Source organism: Onychostruthus taczanowskii, unplaced genomic scaffold (genome assembly GCF_017590055.1).
Source record: "Onychostruthus taczanowskii isolate IOZ18803 unplaced genomic scaffold, ASM1759005v1 scaffold77, whole genome shotgun sequence".
Lineage (NCBI taxonomy): Eukaryota > Metazoa > Chordata > Aves > Passeriformes > Passeridae > Onychostruthus > Onychostruthus taczanowskii.
The window spans coordinates 4,730,981-4,753,346 of NW_024505561.1; the positions used below are offsets into that span (position 1 = coordinate 4,730,981).

General features: G+C 37.2%; 1 protein-coding gene across 2 annotated transcripts in view; it reads left to right on the top strand.

Moving 5' to 3' along the window:
- The window catches only part of PCCA (propionyl-CoA carboxylase subunit alpha), a 269,931-nt gene that overhangs the window by 40,224 nt on the left and 207,341 nt on the right, over positions 1-22,366 (top strand). For both annotated transcript variants that reach the window (XM_041423356.1, XM_041423355.1), the window contains one exon: positions 1,192-1,245. In XM_041423356.1, coding sequence (XP_041279290.1) covers positions 1,192-1,245 — 54 coding nt within the window. The remainder of the gene's footprint in view (positions 1-1,191; positions 1,246-22,366) is intronic.

The window sequence follows — 22,366 nt, forward strand, 5'->3', positions numbered from 1 at the left end:
CTAACCCTTTATATGCCATAATGGCTTTTTTGAATGTTTTACAAAGTGTGTCCAGAAAGGCTTTTGCTTCAACTTCATTTGAATCACTTTCTATATTGTATGTGTTACTTGCAGGAAGGTAAATGGTGCATCCCATAATTGCTTTTGTTTCAGGTTTACGAAATGCACATTAGCTTATTTGTGTAAAAGTGGGCAAGTCTGCCTGTTTTCCCTCCAAGTTGGCCAGAAATTCAAAGCAAAACAGGGATCAGTAGGAAAAACTAATATATAGTCATGTTCACATTCCTAATGTTCTTTGTTCTGTCACTGAAATGAATGTATTATTTAGAGCTACTGTACACACAGCATTTATTAAAATGGAATTTGATGTGTACATATCAGCAACACTACCTACCCTTGAGCAGTTGGGTCAGCACTGTGATTTCTTTCTAACACTATGTTTTGGTACGGTGCCTTTAGGGGCCAGAAACAAAACCAGTATTTTCTTCCCTCTGAGTTTCTGAATATGAAACCCAGTTATTGGCTCTTTAAAAGAGGTGTATACAATGGCTTATGCTTTGTATGTTAGACTATATTAGATCAAGAATCTTATATGACTTGCAAAAAGCAAAATGAAAACTTTCTCATGCTCCTCTCAAGTCATTAGGCTGAATGTATGTTGAGCTGTGAGTAGCAGATGAGGCACACAGGATGCTTGACTTAGACTAATGAAGGGAGTATTTTGTGCTCTCTAGCCAGGGTCACTACATACAGGTAGGGGGCTTATGACTGTGGACCTGTGCACCATTGTTGTGGTTAGTGCTGGAAATATTTTGGGATACAGAGTACTTTATAGTGGTTACTGAGGAGAGTATGGATGAGCATATTTGGGGAAATCTGCAATGGAGCTAAAAAGAGCAAAAGGCAAATCATGAAAGGTAATGTCCATTTGCTCTGCAAACAGCTCTGTTTGCTCTGCAAGCAACCCTGTTCTCCCTAGTTAAATAAGGAAAGTTGGTTTCAGAAATGATAGCTCAACAACTTGAGTTAGGACAGAAAAATCAGTGTGTTAAGAGACTTCCTTATGGTATTCAACCCATTTAAGTGCTTAGTGATCTACTTTACCATCCTCAGTATCTGAAAATGTGCTAGTGATTTTGGTGTCTGGTTTCAGAACTCAATCAGCTTGAATTTTTTCTTTTGTCTTCCAAGGTACACCCAGGATATGGATTTCTTTCGGAAAATAAAGAATTTGCTAGACGTTTGGTAAGTTATTTTTACTTGCTTGGCTGTGACTGATGCACTAGATGTCACATAGTCTTTTCAAGGTATCTAAGGAATCAAGCTACCAACTCCAGGCAAATCTAAAAGATAATTTAACATAGGGGTTTTCAATATGCTTTCTGTACATGTGGATTCCTTGCATTATGAGGATGTAATTGCAGGCTGAGTTTTCTTTTAGGAGAAGTCTGTTTGTAAGAACTTTACCCAGGATGTAAAAACCTTTCAGGATTTTCACTTATGCCTGGGCTGTTTATGAGCCTGCTCTGCAAAACTGGGTCACTGAAATGATCTAGGTTAAAAGTGTCTTGTTTTGAGTGATCATCTTGGTGATTCATAGCACAGCTGGTGAACAGCTGTATCAGCAGCCCTGAAAAGGTGCTGAACTGCACTTTGCGATGGGAATAGAAAGCTGTTTAAAAATTGGCTTCTCTGCTGGTGGTATTGTATCGTGGAGCTGCATTCTCTGAAATGACCAAAGAGTCAAGAGGGTGCTGTTTTCACTTTGTCTGAATTTAAAAAAATTGGTGTTCAAAACCTCTTTATTTCTGTAAGGTTTTTGTATATCATGAACTGATTATATGGTCTAATTTTATTTTTTTCCAAAAGTTTTCATGCATCTGCTTAAAAGTGTGGGCAGTGCTAGGAGGAAGTTATATTCACAATGTTTGAACAAAGTCCTGGGAGGATATTGTATGTGTAGTCACTGCAGATCATGTGTTAGTCTACTGGTTTTGCTCAGAATAAGGACAAGCACATACTACATGGAAGTTCAAAGTAAAAAGCCATTGCAGCTACCAACTTTGTTATGGAGTAAATGAACCATGTAGGTGAAGAAATACCTTGTTTTACAGGCAGCAAGAGAAATTTGTTTCTGCTTTTGAGAAAAATCTGCACCTTTTTGATTCAGGATAAAAAACTTAGACAAAGAATGTGATTCTTGAATGGTGATTCTTTTGTCTTTAGCATTTGTGGAACAGGTCTCCCATGTACCTTCCTTGACTTATGTTCCTTTAGATTTGAGTTCTAGTTGGAATACAGACCCTTACTATTTAGTTGATTATTTGGTGTTAGAGGATACCACCTGCTTATTAAGAAGACTATTGGAGAATGAAATCTAAAAATTTCATACTTCAGTTGCTGTGATTTTTTTTTAAAGCTCCTAGACAAAAACAAGTGCAGGTTCTGTGGGATGCTGTGTATGCCCTGCTGGCTGCTGGTGATGTTAAAGTTGAAAGGAATTCTAAACACTTGGTGTTTACCAAATCTGGGGTAATCTCTTACATGTTATTTTTATGCAGTTTAGCAGCTTGCTTTTATCACTGTTCTGCTTAATGTACCAGAGGTTCTTTTTGCAGGAAAGATTCCTGGCTTAATTTATAGCAAACTCCGTTCTCAATGAATTAGACCAGCAGGATAACTGGCTTTAGTTGGCAGTGCCTAGTTTTTTAGTAACAAAAAAGTGTAATTTAATGAAAGTAATTAAATGGAACTTATGCTGTTTTGCTTTGTTTTGCTGCTGAACATAGAAATTTGGTAGTTGTTACTCTGAACTGGGCACATTCAACGGTGGCGTGGTTGTTGTTAACAATAAAATATAAATGGTGTGGTAATGTTATTTATAGTATTGGTGATGTGACAGTGTGGAACAATTTTTTTGGCAGGAATAAGCAGAAATGCAGAAAGTACAAACATTCCTGTAGATCCTCTCCACCCTCCTGTTTCTTAACTTTTTACTCGGATCCTAGGAAAGTTTCTGAACAATTTCCTGAAATAATGTGATGACTGAAAACATGTTTGAGTTTTTGGTTGGTGCTACAGTCTCAAAATAGCTTTAATTATTTTTCAGAAACCTGGTGTGTTCAGTTCTCTAAAAATATAATAAAACAAGGTAATGTGATTTTGCTTTCTGAAATGCACTATTTAAAGTCTCAATTAAGACATAATCATGCTTCGCTTGATGTCAGTGGCTCTAGAAGATCAAACCCCTAGTGAGAACTGGTGAAATGATCTATCTTTTTATCCCTAGGGCTGCTTGTATTTTTTTCAAGACACTCTGATTAATATAGTTAGGCGGAAAACTTGCCTGCTGTTTCTTTTCTTTACTGAAGACTGTAACTGTTATGTTGTTAAACTGTTATGAAGTTGCAGAAGACGTTTTTGTTCTGTTTTCTTTCTCCCTATCCCGTTCTTTGTATATACACTATTTTGTTGTTTTGCACTGAAAGTAGTGATGGAACTTAGGAAACTTGGGCTTATTTCCTGGTATGTATCTTTACTTTTAAAGCAAATTTCTTAAATTGGAAAACTGAGAAGGACACTAAACTTTCTGAACTTGCCAGTCTATCTGTAAGAACAGTAACGAGCTCAAAGCAAAGCTTTGTCTTCAATTAACGCATGGAGGGTCAGTTCACATGTAATCCCACTGTGTGTGATTTGAACAAAAGCATGTCTTTTTGTTCGTTGTTGTCTGAATGACTCATGGAGTAGGATACAGCTGTAGACAGTACTTTTGAAGAATTTGATAGATACTTAGAGTATTGAAAATTGCTGGTCTTGAGTTTCTGAAGAAAAAAAAATTTTTCTTCTCAAAATGGGCAAGGGAGACGAAATAAATGATCCTTTGTTTCCAAAATAAAATTTCCAAAAAAACAATCAGTGGGTGAATATCTCGCATGTTGTTCATTGTGATTCAGTAAGCAAATTGGTGCAGTCAGTCCTGTCTTTGTGTATCTACTCTGGTTGCTGTTGTTGGCTGACAGAAAAGAGATCCATGGCATTTATACTGAGTGAGTCTGTCAAAGGTTTTATAAATATTAAGGTAAATTTCTTAACGATTGGTATCTGAACATGGAGTCTTTTGATGATTTTATGGTAATGCTGATAACGTTATTATGTAGGATAACAAAATATGGGTTTATGTAAGTGGGTGTATTTCCTTAGAATCAGCAAATAAGTTGGTACTTTTAGTTTATGCATTCAAATATATTTTCATGTAAGTAATTTCCCTCCTTCAAAGAATAATTGCATAATATTCAGTATTGTCATAGATGTTAAGGTGAAGTTAAAATCTGTTGCTGCATTAGAAAAAATTGCTAGTATCCTTTGCCAGATGCTATGCAGATTTGCAAGAGCAGTTTGTTCCTTTCCTGCTTTAGAAGAGTATGCTAGTGACCTCTGTATTTAGGTTAGCTTGCTTGATGTTTCTTTTTTAAAATTAATGCAGACCTTTTCTGAGAAGCTCTGTCACCTCTGTTACCTAAAGCAGGTCTTTGGAATTTGGGAAGGAGATAGGCCTGAGACTAAGATGAGCCTTTTGGTTGACCTGTAATTCAAAGATATACTTTTCTGAAATTGCCTTTTATTTTCCTTGCTTGCAGACCTCAAGAGCAGCTGTTTTGGGGATGGGAGTGCTGAGTTGGATCTCAACATGCTGAATAGTTTGGGAGGATTGGCCCATGGTCTCAGTGATTCTGTTATGGTTTTGGTGGTTTTTTTTTTTTTTATTTTTAAAAAAAAAATTTTTTTGTTAGGTTTTTATGTTTTGTTTTTGTTTTACTTTGGGGTTTTTTTGGGTCTGGGTGAGAAAAGAGTGAGAAGAAAGTGAGTGTGCGATTGGCTTGCGCAGTCATTTTTCCAGAGTCAGTGTGGCTGCTAGATGTTAGCAGCAAGTAGAAGTCTTATTCCTTCAACTGAGGTTATGCTTTTTTCCTGCTTCCTGGTAGTGATTATGCACTTAGACCTTGATGCATGGTGACTCTGTATTGCAGTCAGTCGTAATGGGATCAATTTTCTTCTTAATTTAAAGAAACACAAATGAACTTCCGTTTTACTGACTGCCATGAAAGTCTCGTGTTGTTACTGTTAAAAACAAAACAAACAAAAATCAGCTTATTATTTTGCAAGCCTAGTAAGAAAAATGTCAGTTTGCAAGATTATAAATTTTCAGTATTTTGATGGCATGTATGTATGTGAGAGTTTGTGCTTCCATAAAAGGTCATGGATTGTGGTGTATTTCCTCCAAAAAAATTATTTGATATGTGCATAAAATTATCTGCAAATGATAGCAGTTACAAATGCATCCTTTATCTGGAATACTCTTCTGAATGCAGCCTTGACAGTATTCTGATGCTCTGACACAAAAATAGCCAGCCACTACCTCCTGCCAAAATCCACTCCTTGGGATAGAAGCCATGACCATGGTGAGAAAAAAGCATTCAATTTTGGAAAAAGATGTGAATCATTTTGGGGTTCCTAGTGAAATCTGGTTGTATACATCTTTTGTGCCTTTTTAACAGCTACTGTTTGAGGTGACTGGGGGAGAACAAAGCAGCCAGTGCTATTTCTCTTTACCTTTGAAGCTAGATTAACATTCTTGGTGGAATTAAAAATCCCAACAATGTGTTGTCTGAAATAAATGGGCAAACAATGTATATGGAAATGGCTGATCACATGTTTGTAAATGGCTGCTAAGTTTGAGAAGGAGAAGGTAAACCAAAGAACAACTTGTGTCACCTTTTGTAAAGGGGACACATGTCTGATCTGTGAAGAGCATTGTGCAGATGGATCTACAGACCTATGCACAGCTAATTATGAGATTAAGTTCCTTCATTGTGGTTCAGTGGATATTACATTTTTGAGAAACATTTGGTATGATTCTCATGCTGTTACCAAATGCATTAGCTTTTTACCTGACAACTCTTGTGACTGGTTATAATTTGTGCTTCCCAAATTGTGAAAAGATGGTCCAAAAAAGGCAATGGAAGTTGGTATCAAGAAGCTGCCTATGGCAGAGGTTGTATACTTCAAGGAGTGGGGAAGACAGAGGTTTTAATGTGTGTTTTGTACTCTATGCTTTGCGGGCCACGGTTTCATTGCCTACCAAAGCCAGCAGTGTGTTTGCTACCAGGGCCTGTAGTGCCTTAAGGTGCTTTGTCTGTTGGAGACTGGAGGTTTTGTCTGTACAGGGTAATGAAGGTTAGGCAATGTACTGGCCTAAGTGAACAGGTCACCACTTTGCTGCCCAGAAGAGCTCTGCCTGTGAACCTATAATTTTGATGCTTATTTTGTTTTGAGGCAGAAGACTTTTGAGTGTTACTTGTGTTCTTGTATTTAATTCTGAGCAAACCTTTTTTCTAGAAAAAATCTAAATCTGCTGTATCAGGTTGGGTGAAATCCATGGGAGAAACAAATAGTGTATCTATTATATCATGGACAGTGTTTGTCAGACATTACTAGTCATTACATATGGGCTAGAAAAATGAAATTGAGTCATCTGAACTGTCTGCTTTGCACTTACTAGGGTGGAAGTAGGAAGGCTGTATTACTCCTTTACTGTAGAAAACTTCAAATACCTTAACATAAGCCATCAAAGGCTTTTAGCAATGTCATCAGTGTCCTGTTTAAGATTGCTGTGCAACAAAACAAATTGATGCAGTTCCACCCTGTAGCAAATTTCAAATAACTATCTTGAGAACTGCTGTATATAGCTAGAGCATTTTTTTCAAGGGCAGGCGTATGCCTCAACTTAGAAGTCTCAGGACACATATCTACAGGTCTTGTGGGTATACATGTGTGTAACCTATATGCACGGATTTAAAGATGTAGGGTAGTGTTTGGTCAAAGATTCATGTAATTTGACAAAAGTACTCTCCTCCCTTTTTATTCTTTTGTCTAGACTTTATAATATTAATATCTTTCCCTTGATCTCCTTTGTGATTAGGTAACTTCCTATGCATGGCAATCTTGACCTATTTTTTTTAACTTGTGTTTTTTAAAGCTATGTCTTCTTCAAGTGGCTTAGTTTGAAAGCTTTAACATGTGCAGCTGTCCTTAGGAAAACGGCAAACATGAAATCTCTCAATTTGAATAGTAGTGCCTAGCAACTTGTGGTTCTTGGTGGATGAACTGTGGACTTGCATGGCTTCTGGACCAATGATTTAATGCTGTGCATGTGATTAAGGAAGCTATTAGAGATATTTTTGCCTATATGGGCTATTCTAAGTAATTTACCGTTTCTTTTGCAATGCCTGTCAACAGCAGTACTTTGGCATGCTTGTTAGGCTGTGTGGTTCTGCAAATGAATGGATATATAGACTCCTGATTTGTGACAATTCATTATTTCTTGATGTGCAGTGTCACTGCAATAGTACTTACTTCCAGACTTACAGGAATCCTTCCTGTTTCTTTAGAAATACTTTGTTCTGCCCTCTTTTTTTCACTATTGCTGTCTGGTTGTGAGGATGAAAAGGTACTGCTCTGTTTCCACAACCGCAATTATATTATCTGTGTGTACTTGTGTTTTTCCTTATTGCAATAATAGAAGACATGCAAATGAAATGCTATGCAATTCTCTTCTTACACTGGTAATATTATTTTCTTTCACCTTCTGCCTCTTTACTATTGGTTTGCAATCATGCAGAGAAGCGTGTCTTCTAATGATAAATTCTGACCATTCTGATCGACAGTGATTTGTTAATTTGTCGTATTCTGTATAACTGATGTAAGCTTGTGTGGTAACCTTGCAAGTGTAATGTCCTTCTCTGTTTCTGAGATCAGTTTTAAATGTTCCATTAATAATAGTGGAGTTGGATTTAACATGAATAATTAAGAGATGTCTTTGCAATAAGAACTTCTGTTGCTCTGTAGATTCTAATTTACTTTTGCAGCAAGGCAGATGAAACTTCATCTTAGAATCCAACAATGTTTCCTTAATAATCACTTCTGTTTTCTGCTTGCATTTTAAGAAATTATGTATTTTATAGTGATTGATGATCTGTGTTCAGTACATCTGCATTACAGATTTAATACTTAAGAGTTTATATGTATTCTTCATAAAATATGCATATCAAGAAAATTAATTCTGACTTTAAAGATGAATGCAACTTAGTAAAGGGTTTTTTGTGTGTTTCTTACAGTTGAACATTGAAGCAATAGTGTGTGTGGTAGAATAATTTTCTGTCACAAATACGACTATTCTGTTCTCTATTGTTGCTGAAAACTAATTGCAGCAGGACCAAAATCAGTCTATTGAATACACACTTCATGAGCCAAAATGTCTTCTTACATGCTGTGTTTTTGTACACAAGGGCTTTCGTTATTGACAGTGGTGTGTTACATGAGAAGGGATATGAACATGCTTTGTCTGTTTCATCCCAAGGCTAGGAGGTGATTACTTTTGGAGGAAATTTTTAAATTAAATTCTTGAAGCCTGTTTAGCTTGGGTTGACCTGCTGAAGAGCAGCTCTGACAAGGAGGACCTGAAGGTCCCGGTGGACAGCAAGCTGTCCGTGAGCCAGCAGTGCCCTTGTAGCCAAGAAGGTCATAGGTATCCTGGGGTGCATCAAGAAGAGCATGGACAGCAGGATGAGGGAGATGATCCTGCTCCTCTGCTCAGCCCTGGTGAGGTCACGTCTGGAGTGTTGGGTCCAGTTCTGGGCTCCTCAGTACAAGAGAGGCAGGAACTTCTGGAATGGGTTCTGTGGAGAACAATAAACATGATATGGGGACTGGACCATTTCTCCTGGAGCTGGACCTGTTCAGCCTTGGGAAGAGACGACTCAGAGGAGACCTCATCAATGTCTGTAAGTATTTGAAGGGAGGGTGCCAAGAGAATGGAGCCAGGCTCTTGGTGGTACAAGAAGTAGGACGAGAGGAAATGGGCAGAAACTGATGGATAGGAAGTTTTACATGAACATGAAGAAGATGATCTTTATTGTTGGAGTGGTTGAACACTGGTGTAGGTTGCTGAGAGAAGTCTGAAGTCTTCTTCCCTGGAGATATTCAAAGACTGTGTGGAAGTAATCCTGAGTAATATGCTCTAGGGGTCCCTTCTTGAGCAAGGAGGTTGCACTAGAAGACCTCCATTGGTCCCCTTCCTACCTCAGTCTTCTGTGATTGCTGTGGTGATAGAATGTGTCTCTCTTGGTTTAGTGACTTAAAAATGACAACACCTGCTGAGCCTTCATTCCTCATTCACACCCTATAGTTGGCTCTTTTTGGTTTCAATTTTAGTGGATTCTGAAATTTGTCTTGGTTAAAACTTTTGTCTAGGTGCTTAATATCTCTACAGTACAGTTCAGCACCAACATTATGTAAAGTCATCAAATATTTTGAATAGTTTCTACAGCTGTGAGACTTAACCTACTTCTTTGTTTAGTATACTGTAGGATTCCTTTGTGGATTCCCTTCTTCCAGTATTGCTTCCTGTGCAAGAGACTGTCATGTAACCTCTTTGGGCTGGTTGTTCTCTGTGATGTGAGAACTGCTCCAGTTACCTCTGTGTGTTGAGAGAATCACTGATAATATGCCAGATACAGTTTGTTGCTGAAAGTGAATTAAGACACTGTATTCAGGCATGTCAGGGTTAAATAAGGTTTTTCAGTCTTTAACCTGTTTAATGACACTTTAACTTCTTAGTCATTCAATTACTATCCTCTAGATTGTTATCCTCTGGAATGTCTTCCAGCTGGTTGCACATTTTTATTGTATGGTTGTAGAATGCATAATTCAGTTGGACCTGGTTTCTACTGTAGCTATCAAATACAGTATTTTACAGAATGGTTGAGATTGGACGGTACCTCTGGGGAGCAGCTGGTTCAACCCCTCTGCTCAAGTAGGGATCTCACAGCTGGTTGGCAGGACCATGTCTGGTGGGCTTTTGACTGTCCAAGGATGGAGACTCCACAACTTCTCTGGGCAACCTGTGCCAGTGTTTGGCTACCCTCACAGTAAAAAAAAAAAGGTTCTAGATGGAGGGACCTTCCAGTGTTTCAGCTTGTGCTTCTTGCCTCTGATCCTGTCACTGGATGCCGCTAAGCAGAGCCTGACTCTGTCCTGTTGGCCCTTTCCTGTCAGGCATTTATGTACATAGAGCGCCCCTTTAGCCTCCTTCAGGCTGAACAGTCCCACTTCCCTGAGCCTTTCCTTGTAGGAGAGTTGCTCAAGCAAAAATATCTGTGAGCATATCAACATAAGCACTACTTAATTGTAGCTTACCTAGTTTGTCAGATATTGTTAATGACAGCTTTTACTGGGTGCAGCAGGAGTCATGACCCCCAGGTAAGAGAATGGACTGTATAGATTGCTTGCAGCCACCTTATTGTGTTTAGTGGTTCATTTTGTTCATTTTGCAAATCTTGTAAAGAATTCCCTGGAATTCTTTAAAATTCCTTTAAAATACTTCCTGCTCATTCTTATGCATTTATCTGCCTTTTCACTTTTCACTGCCTTCAGGTTTGCTTGCAAATAAGCTCTGTCTATTTTCACAGTATATTTCATTCATTTCTATTTCAGACTGAATGAAAGTCATCAATAACATTGGTAGCTTAAACTACTGCATCTACTGCACAATTCCTGCTAGAGTTATGGGGAAAGTCACTAAAATACTTAGCAATTGGAGTGTTCTAGCAATGAAGTTTTGAATTAGAGACAAGTGTAATTTGAAGCTTTTGAAGAACTTGCTTAACCAAATAATCTTTAAATAATTTCTTTCATCCATAAAATATGAAGATCCCTTTTGTATGGGTGTGGTTTTTCACAAAAAATTGTCTCCCCCTTCTCCAGCATGTAAGTTTACAGTAGCTTCTTGCAACATTGTGATAGTGTGAATTAATAAAAGCTTTGAAACTTGGTGTGAATGTAGTTGGTAGGGCTTTTATTGCACTGTGGAGTTGCATCACTGTTGTATGCTGTGGAGGCGAAGGTGTTGTTTTCTGTGACTCTGCAGGCCATTGCTGTTTGGAGAAGATTATTTTCAGGGTCTTTACCTCCCTGCGTGCATAATAGGAAGGGAGAAGTTGCTACAAGTTGACTCCCTAACCTTGGGGCTTATTGGCAGCTAATCCTGTTTTATTTGATCGCCTAGGATCTAATACTGCTAATGTTGTAAACCTGGAAATTTATGTATGTTGTCATGTTTATGATGTTTTTTTACTGATATCTTTAAAAGTTTAATGGAAGATTAAAAATAAGACTGTTATCAGTGTGCATACATTTGTCTGTCATCCTGATTTTTGTGTCAGAACTGTGTAGGAAGCATATACCTGCTGAACAGTGTCTCACTGTTTAGAGATGAGTTTTTTAATTGATATTCAATTATGGCTTTCAGTACACACAGGGTTAAGTGAAAAGGTTGCAGTAATATCTAGTAAGCTTTTTTTCCCTTTAATGTGCTCATTAGCAGTGGCAAGTGCAGGTTTTAGCACATGTCAGTAATTTACATTTCATTGCTGAGTGGCTGCCCTTGTTCAAGAGTTGTTTTTAAGCCTGATGAATGTTGGGAATAAACTGAGTAGAAGAATTGAAAGCCAAATACCCTGCCAGGCTTTTCAGTTGGTGCTGAAGTTTCTAGTGGGCCACTGATTAGTAATGCATGAAGCAGCAGAAAAATGCAAAGATGATGTCTGGAAAGGTTACTTCAGGTAGATTTACCCTCAAACTGCTCTTCTTTTGTAACTACTTTTACAATCTTTTTCCTCAAAATTTCTCCATTAGCAGGCCTTATCTTAATACAAGGATGTAGTCCATTAGATTACTAATGTAATCCCAATTAGATTACTTATTTAGAAGTGCTACGTAAAAGTAATGCTTGTGCAGTGAGTCCCAGAAACAGATGATGTTACAGGCTGTGCAGGTTCCTGCTCTCAGATCGTGATGATAGGGAACTCAGTGAATATTTGCTCTTGTACTTTCTTCTTTCCTTTGCCTCATCTCCTGCTGGCTGGCTTGAAGGTGTGTGTGGTTCACTGCAGTAATGGCAAATATACGTGTGTTAGGATGCAGTCATATCATGGTTGGCAATTCAGATGCAAAATAAAGGTTGCTTTTCGAGGAAAATTGATGCTTTTATGTAACAACAGCTTAGTTTGGTAATAAAACCATATGATTAGCTAAATGTGTTCTTGATGGAGTGATTTTTTTTCTCTTTTCCAACCTACTCTATTTTCAGAGCACTATGTGGAAACTTATGCTGTGAAATTATACTTTCCTTTGTAGAGAGGCCTGCATACATTTTCTGTCTGGAAGGATAGATATTGCTGAATTTACATATGTACATGGACAACGAAGCATTTTTATTCCAGATGCCTGTTAGGATCATACTGACATGTTCTTCAGAGCTCTTGCAAAAGAGTACTTGTGCTTACTCTTTTCCACTTTCACTCTTAGGTATTGTGAACACTGTTTATATTCAAGTTACTTACAGTTTGGGGATGGGGAATGCATTAAACATTTAGAATGGGGGGAAAACCAGCAAAAGATATTCTGGAGCATTCTTGTGAATAAAACCTGCCAGTTTATTGTGTAAGAATCCGTGAACCCTTTTATTACTCTATCTGAACATTGAGTGCACATATTTAAATGAGAATGTTTGTAGAAAGTAGAACTGTTTGAATATTTTTCACACGCTGAAAATATTTTCATAGCTGTCTTGGTCAGGTTTGGAATTCCTATTGATAATTTACGAAGTAGCTCTTTGGGTTGTCTGGGAAGGCTGTCCTTTACCTTTCCTGTGTTAGCATGGAGCTATCTACAATGGTAATTCAATGATTGAGATTGTGGTTAGACAGCAAATACTAGTTTGAGTTAACAAGTAGTAAAGTATCTATGGATCTTATTGGAAAAACTCTTTTGGTTGTGAGCCACAATTTTTTTCATGGCTTGTTATAAAAAATCTGAGGAAAAATTTTTTTTTCTTGAAAAAAAATTTGTGTGAGATACTTTGCCTCATGGTTAGAACACTTGTATGTTCTTTGCTCTCTAAGAAATCTGGGGATACTTGCATGGCAAAGTCATTCAGACTAACAAACAGTTGAGGTTGCCTCAGTAGAGCTTGCAGAAAAGTGGGGAGAACGTTTTATCCTTTGAACTTAAAACTGTTTCAGTTTCTTTTTCAGTTGCAACTGAAGACAAGGTATTTGCAGGTTATGTCTTAGAACTGAACTGTGATTCTGAATGGATCAAATGGAGAGGGGGATCTAAGAGTGCTTTCAAGGAAGATTTCTTCTTGGAGGTTTATGGTAGGGCAGGCTTCTGGGCTGGGCCCTTAGTCTCTACTGAATAGGTCCTCTGGCTCTCACCTACTCCTGCCTGGCTGAACGTGCTTCCTGATGGCTGACAAAGCACATCCTGTGGCTGTTGTGGGTGCCACTGCCATGCCTAGTCATTCAAGTAACATGGAGTTGTGTCCTAAGGCATTGTTTATATTTGTGTGCAGGGTTGTGCAGTTGTTAAAGGCAGGGGAGCTGTTTGCTCTCTGGATCTTATGGCTTTTTGGAGCATTGATCCACATCTTGACTGAGCATCTTGTACCTTCCTGTATGTGCTCTGGTAGGAATAGATTATAACTGTGAATGCTAGGGCAAAGCTGTTATCACACTAAAGGTGATTCTGAGTAATGAATCATCCTTTGGTCTTTGGAACAGGATCTGATTTCAAAATGTAGGGTGTTCTTACAGGCTAGTCATTTAGCTATTTTTTTTTTTTTTTTGGGAGGGAGTTGTTTGTTCTCTTAGTTTAAATTTAGAATTGGCTTTCTAAGGAGCAAAAGGCAGATTCTAGTCAGCCAAATTGGTATAGCCCATAACCATGTTTGCCTTCAAGGACACTTTTGAGAGAAGGCATCTAAGGAATTGAACACTCATGCAGCCCATACTGCAATGTTCAAAGCATAACTTTCAAGTTGCTCTATTTAAGTAGTCGCTATTGTGACATATGTGGTACTTCAGGCATTAATCGTTGTATCCCAAACTGTGATTAAAAAATTTGAGTCTTAGGAAAGACAATAAGTATACATAAGTTAGGCATGAGTTTAGGACGCCAGAGAGTAATATATATATGGGATATGGCAGTCTCTTATTTTCAGTTTATTTTTTTATTCTGCTTGAAGGAAGAACATATTATTTTAAGGTGGTACCAAACTGAAACACTTGAATTTTGTGAGACTGGTACTTATGTTCCTGGGTTCTGTTTTATTAATGTAGATAAATAATTCCCATAGCAGCCATATTATAAAGCTGTGACTTCTTTTGGTAAGTGACTCTAGTGGTCTACGCAAATACTGTGTGAGCTGTTGCATGTACAGAAGCTGAAAGTACATTATGTCTGTATATGAAGAACATGCCTCTTAGCACAAAAGGTCTGCTCAGGAATCCCATGTGTAAATTTGCTTTTCAAAGGAAGGCAGCAGGTGTGCTGCAGAGTGGTGCTTCCGCCTATCCCACCAAGAGGAGTTGTTTAATTTGCTCAGGCTGGAATTCAGGAAGAATAAATTCCCTGCCTGGACATTTGGGCAAGGCATCTTGCTAGCAAGCTGTGCTTAATTTTAAATTCAAAGCCACCATACTAAAATAATGCCAGACTATTTAAAAACAGGTTACTCAAAAGGTAAAAAATGCCTGAATGAAGACTTTCATTTGGGTCTTGAGTGTGTGTGTGTGTAGGCATTCACACAGTTCTGTATTACATAGTTGCTTGCTTGTTTACATGGGATTCTCACCTTGCTTGAAGACTGAGTATTTCTTTGTGTTTATTTAGTGTTTCGCTTCAGACAGTATTCATGCCTTGCACTGGACATGTGTATATTTCATTTATCTGGGAAATTTTGTCCATTTTTATAGTATTTGTGAATTTATACATGGTAATGTATTTATTCTCAAAATATCTTGTTGCTCTTGAGCTGAGCAGGGGAGGGATCTTGTCCTGCTACTTTGTTGCATGTTTTTTTGTCTTTCTGTGTTCAAGAATATCATGGCTTTTCATCTGGAAGGCACAGGTAGCTCAGGAGATAAGTGGCCTTTGCAGTTATTTCTAGCTCCAAGGAGCAATTTCAGATAGTTTGGGCATCTTGTGGGTGAAGTGTGTGCTGACTGTGATGAGTTTTCATAATACCTGACAGCTAGATTCTCCCTTGAAGGTGGTGCAAATTGAGGTTTTCCATGGTTTATGAGCTGAAATATGCTAACTTGTTCATGAAAATCGTAATGGCTTCATTTATGCTATACCATGCTTGGCATGGTACAGTGTGGCTTCCATTCTGCTTTCATAGTAGTTAGCTGAAGCCCCCAACTGCTGTATGAAATTCCTTTTCATCTTATTGTGATTAACAGTTTAAATACTGTTCTTTCTGAACTCTTCTTAATGAAAGGTCCAGCCTTTTGCAAATGCTGAGGGAAATTCTTGCGCGAGAAATCTTCGGAGTGGAAAACTTGAGTACAGTGAGATTTAGAACTGACAAATGTATATTCAAGTAAGAGTTTCCAAAGTGTAAATAAAGGTCACTCTGGCTTCTTGTGTAAGCTGTCTCTATCTTTCTTCTACGCCTTATACCAAAATGTCTGTGTGATAAGAAATTAATGCTTTATTTACAAGGTGTTGTGTCAGATATGTTAGGTTGTGTAGTAGATTATAATTGTATCTTTTGTTTTACAAAAGGATTTTTTTTTTGTATTTAGTTACTTCCAACTATAGAAAACACCTTTCCAGTCATTTCAGTGCTTGATAACTTTAGGCTTCATTGCCTTTGTACGTTTTTCAAATTATTAGTTTCCTAGTGCTTATGGCTTTAATTTACCCCCTACTGGTACCTTTAAATGGATTGTCAGAATTTTGAAAGTGGGCTACTATAGTTGTATTTCAGTATTGGTCCTGACTGACACAAAATTTCTTAAGTAGCCTCCACGATTAAAGGGATGGGAGGTTCGGACAACTCCTACAGTAAGAAGCCGAAGATGCACTTAAATTTGTATTTGGTTTCTTAAAATGTTTTTACTTTGATTATTTCTGGCAATTTGCCTGTTGCTTTTGCAAGTGCTTTTCTCTCCAATGTAACTTAAATATGTGAATTTCAATATCTGTCTTTCTAATGCAATATACTTAATGTTAAAACATTTGCCTTGTTTAAAAAATAACAGATACAAATCTGACACGCTGCATACCTCACAGCACCAAAATATCCACAAAAGATGGCTTGAAGAGTTGCGTACACATTGTATCCATGGATGAGTGTATTAATTCATGTTTGCACATTATGTTCCAAATATAATTCAGGCTATTGTTTTAGCTCCAAGTGCCAGAAAACTACAGAACTGTTTTTCTTTGAATTTACAGTTTGAATTTTCCATTACAGCCTAAAATTGAAGAAGTAGTGGTAAAATATCTTTAGTATCTTCATGCATGGACTGTAGTCTATATAACTTTGAATAATTTAGCATTCTGCCACATTTCTGAGGAAAAAGGATCATTCATGAGGACTGACAAAATCAGGCATTCTTCTTGCAGTTAAACCCCAATGTTATCTGTCCCTCTCTCTTGAATCTGTTTTCTGGTAGGTTTTCTTTTTTCAGTTTCTGACTACTATATGATTTAGGGGAAATACAAAAATATGTTTTAAGATTTCCACAGTACAGGATACTAGGAAATTTGTGACCAAAGTTTAAAGTCAATTAAATAGCAGCAGAAGAAAATTAGATGGAAAAACCCTACCAACCCCATCTCCCAAAGGTTCTTGTCTGTATATTAAGATGCCAGTTGAGCTAATTCTTAAAAAGCCTGCATTATCATCCATTGCAGGAATGATTTCCTGAATCTGTGACTCCATGAATGAAATACTTATATTGCCATGTATCCTCAATGTCATGTAATGGCACATCAGTCTTGATGGACAGTACTATAAAAGTGCAACAATTGCAACTGCCTTTGAAAAACAGTGAAAGAAAACAGAGCCTTTAGGAATAAGAAAATTCTATTCCTTTTTAAGGAGTTTCTGGTGTAGCATGTTTATATCTTGGTCTGGTGTAGTGAAGTAAAATCTGATTATTGGATTCCATTCTAGGAATGACAAATTTTCCTAAAATATTTGGACTGAAAAGCTACTGCAGGAATAACTTAGAGTTGAAATGGAGATGGAGCTTGCCTAATGAATAGCCTAGGTAATGATGTTTCACCATGGACAAATAAAATTTTGTAGCCCATGTTCCTGTGGTAGTTGAATGCCAATGATATGAGTGATGTAAAATAACTCCTGTTACTATTAAGAGTTTAAATTTAACTTCTCATTGCTTACTCTTATTTGAGTGTAAGACTCCTGGTTTGATCTTGCCTTTCCCCATAGAAGATATCTGGAGTTTGGCCTTTGTAACAAAATTATAAGCCTGAAGTTTCTCATTCATGTTGGACCGTATCTTGAGGATTGCAGTGAAAGCTACAGGTATCATTATAATGTAGTGGCTTATGCTAATTATTCCAAAACAGAGATTGGTCAGGATGCTGTACAAAAACTTGAACCTCAGTCTTAAAATTGTCACAAAACAGCAATAGAAGACTGAGATGCTTTGGTGGGCAGCAAAGGAAATGCTATTAGGTGTCAAGAAGTTGGTATGTCTTGCTGCTTTTTTGAATTGTGTGCTTTAAAGGAATTTAGCATTCAGCTATATTGTCTGCATCGTAATAGCTGGTAATGGAGATATTTTTTTAAAACAAGAATCCAGTGTAATCTTCCAGGGAGTTGAAACTGCTCAGATGTCACGGTGATTTAAAAAACCCCAAAAAACAGTTGAACTGTTTATATACTATAACTTTCCATTACTAAGGCATCTGACATTTACTAGATAAAAATGTTTGTGTGATAGTTAAGGGTCTTAATTCTCCATGCCTTTCTAAAAATTAAACTGGCTACAAGACAATATGTGAGGTGATGTATATATATTCCTTTCTGGATTACAAAAGCATATCATAATATGAATAAATGGTATATGTATTTGGACCAAGAGAAGAATGTTTAATATGTTGAGCATTGTCAAATTAATTTGCCTTCAGAGATTAAAATAACAGGGTTCAGATTTGTTGTGGAATTGGAGCTCCATATGAGGCAGTAAAACAGAAGCTGTCCTTTCACCAGTGTATTCAGCCTGTTCATGAAAAGATATGGTAAATGGACCATGAGAGAATCATTAGACAGCAAAAGTGTAAAATACCTTTAAAAATATGTAAGCTTCTGTAAACTAGTTGAGAGATAATGCATTGAAAGAGGACCTTGAGATTATAGAGTGAATGCAGTTTTAATTTTGTGAACGTCAAGAACTCTTGCATGAACTGTTCACATGTCTGCAGTGATGAGTTTTGCTCCTTGCACAAAGGTCACTCTGTGTTTTCTGATCTAATGCTGAAAGATAAATAGCAATGAAGATGTAGTCCTGGAGCTGAAGAAAATTTGCTTGAAAGATCAAAGATAGAAACAACTTCAATCACATTTTTGACTGTTTGACACTTAAATGGCTCTCAGTTTTTTAAGTGTAATGGTGGATATTGGAAATTGTAATAAATGTAATTACCTTACAGTATCACTTATGTCTTTTGTTGACTTCATCTGTATTACAGCAAAAGCCAAATTAATTATGCTCACCACATCCCTGTTGTGCTCGATGTCATGTGCACATGTGTAGGAAAAACTGGTTTATGCCTTTTCCCCTTTCTCTAATTCTGTTTGCATCTGAAGAAAGATAAAAAGGGGTAAATTAAAAAAATAAATGGGGAAGAAAAACCTGGTGCTCCAAATGCCTTAATGCCTGCCACCACAAAAAGGTCTCAGTACTCACCATTCTTTAAAAAATGGAGACATGCAAGCAGTCCTTGTGGCTGGGTATAGCAGTATTTAAAGGTATGGCATTTGTCTCTCCTCTGTTCAGTTACCTCTCAAGCTTCTGTAGTGGGAAGAGTGGAAGTGCTCTCCATTAATAGCAGCTTTTTAACAGAAAACTTGTATAAAATGTGACCAGCAAAGGCCAATAATTATGATGCTATATGATGCTTGTGATGCACTGTAAGCTTAAGAGACTGCTTAATATAACTTTTGTTTTTATTTTTGTAAAGAATAAGCTCTTTATATTAATTTATATAACCCTAATATCTGTACTGTAGTCCTTAAAACTAGAAGGCATGGTTGCCTGTGAAAGTGACAATATTGGTCTTGGTTTCTATATTTTTGCAACTTTCTCTTCCTGTACATAATATTTTTGAATTCTTTTGGAATGTATATATATTCAGAGTGGAAAACTTTATGTATTCCAGACATGAGTTAATGAGTTCCTTATTTTCACATTTCTTTCTTGTATTGAAAATCTTGGGAGCCAGGGTCTTTGTTTGTTTGTTCTTCTAAAAGAAGTCAGTCCCAACCACCAGCTCTATTCTAAGTACTTTTCTGTAGGTGAATATATTCTGTCAAATTAACTCTTTTTTTTTTTTTTTTTTCTCTCTCTCATGGCTCTCTCCCTTATCAGTTCTCATTTAGTTTTGGTTAGGTTCTTTAAAAAAATTTTTAAATTTCCAATTTGTTGGAGCATTAATTTTACACACAGACTAATAAATACATACTTCAGATTGTGGTTTTGTTCAAATATATACACAGACTGAAATGTGGATATAGAAAAGGAGTTAATTTAACTTGTCTCCAAGCAGATAATGAAATCTTTTATTACAGTAAACATAGAGAAATCATTATGACACCATATTTAAAATAATGACTTATTTCTCACTGGAACTGGTGATTCTTAGTTATTTTAAAACTTTTTCAAGCTGGATCCTTTTATGTTCATAGTGTCATGCTTACTTTGTAATCACTTGAGATTGTGATGTATCAGGTAGAGCCTGAAGTATGAGACTTGGGGGAGGAGTTCTGCTGATGCAGAGTTGTTTTTCAGCATTAGCTCTGCAACTTGTTTAAGTTCTAATTTGGAGCAGATCTTTCCCATCTTTCAGCTGATTAAAGGCATGTTTGGTTTGGGATTTGGAAAGATAGTTTTTTTAACAAGTGATTAACAGGCAGTGTTAATTTTTCTAGAGGTTTCAATGATGGGACCAGTTACTGTTTAGGAGGATGCTATAGAGCTTGCATGGTAAATTGCTTTCTGTCCTAACCTTTCCTCTTCCTGGGACTCCAGAGTGAATGTTTCAAGTCCTCTCTAGCTCCTGTTGCCAGTGGCACTTGAGTTGCTCCTACAAAGCAAGGAGTGGGAGCCATAATACCACCTTATATCTTGTGCACATTTATTCAAAGATGCAGTTTCATAATCTCTGTAAATGAAAGTTTTCCTGCTGTTGTAAAGAGGTGTTGGCCCTGGTCACATGTTCCTGCTATGTCCCTTGTGCTGGGACTGCTATTTATGTAGCTATCTAGCACAAACTTAAAAATAATCTGGAAAGAGGATTTAGCAAAATGCAATGGCTGAGGTGTGAAAAATGAAAAGCCTGGAGGTGAGGACCCCGCATTTTTTGTGGCAGAATGGCACTACATTCTGACTGTTACCATGGTAGAGCACTTGTCACTGTTGGCAACTAAATTTCTGCTTGGGCTGAGCCCGTCAGAACAAGGCTCTTGCTGCTACCTGATGTATTGTTAGCAGGTGACCACAAGGATGATGACGGAACTTCCAGGCTGTAAAATCAGCCTTGCAAGGGTTACAGCATGTTGGGATTAGAGTTGTTCTGCCATGCGGTGCTTATTCTCTGGATACGTTTGTGCTGTGATGCCGTTGTGGTCTCTCCTCATCCCTTTGCCTCTCCTCTTTGGTGCAGGAGGTGAAATGTAACCCTTTGTATATACTTATGGATGCTTTTTTACTGCTTATGTCTCAGAGTATATTCTACCTTTAAGAAATTTTTTCTTTACCTTTGAAGAATGTGTAGTTGCACACACTTTTCAGCATTCAATTTGCAAGTGAAAACCCAGTTTACTAAGAATTTTGAGACAATCGTAGCTCAGCAGATAAACTGGAGGTTGGACTTCTGGAACTTGTTGCATCTCACCATTTTTATGTAACTTAGCTGAGCTATTAAAATAGAAAAATTTTCTAGGGTACTGTGGCCTTATTTAGTATCTTAGGCCATTCTAAGACATCAGTTTACATCAAAATGAAGCATATGAAAAATTTGATAGTTTTCTAGTTTCATTTTTCTCTCACCTTTGAAAAGAAAGAATTACCTACTTTTCCAGAAAGATTGTTTCAATTTAACAGGCTGATTCCCTCTACAGGCTGAAATTTTGAAATTTAGGGCCTGTAACTGTTTAAGCATGCTTAATTCCAAGCACATGCTTATTTACAGGATCCAGATTTGTTTGTCTAATTACTTTATAGCATGAGTGAAGCCAGACTGTCCAACTCTCAGGCCCATCTGTTGGGAAGGGGAAGGAGGAACTTGACTGTGTCTGTTCCAAAAAGCTGTTTCACCCACAGTCACCAGATAAAATTTGTTTCAGATTCAGAGTTGGTGGTATTCAAAATACATGGTACATACTTTTGTCATAATATATTATCCTGAGCTCAGAAGAGTTGTGGTTCATGGAAGCAGGACCACAAGGGCATCTCATAGATTGCTTCATTTTAAGTGCCTGTAAATTCTCTGGTGCTACATATTGAAACAATTTATTGACTTGTTTTATTTATGACACTGAGATAGTGAGAAGTTGTTATCCCAAAGCTGTAGCATTTTGAGTGATGTAATATTGCCTGTCCATCACGTTTTGTTCCACAGGTTTAAATGTGCCAAATTCCACTGTTACTTCCTCATGCTAGCCAAGAAGTATAACTTACACGTACTTTGAAAATAATTTGAAACTTTTATAATATTCAGTGGTATTTATTATCACATGTAATTCTTTGCCTTCAGTGGAGAAATGAAACTGAATGACCAAATCTGCCATTTCATTCATGTCAGAATATGTGTGAGTAAAAACAGGGTTTGGTGGAAAACTTGAACTTTGTATATATGAGTATACAAGTCCTATTCCTTACAAGAAAAATATTATTCCTAATTTTATTATCTTTAACTTTGGCTACAAAAGCACTTGAATGTTTTTCCTAATTTTATTTGAACATCCGCTTTTAAGAGGACAACATAATCATGTACATCTCTGCCCATAATATCTGACGTAAACTTCATGGAAGTAGAGCAAAAGTAGAAACTGGAGGGAGAGCTATGTACATTGACTATTAAAACATACAGAAAAAATATTTTTTGGGAGTGATTTCTAAAGGGAAAAAAAAATTGAATTTTTCATTTACTTAAATGTCGTGTATCAGACCTCTCTTGGTGGGCAGCTGCAAGAGCTAGTTAT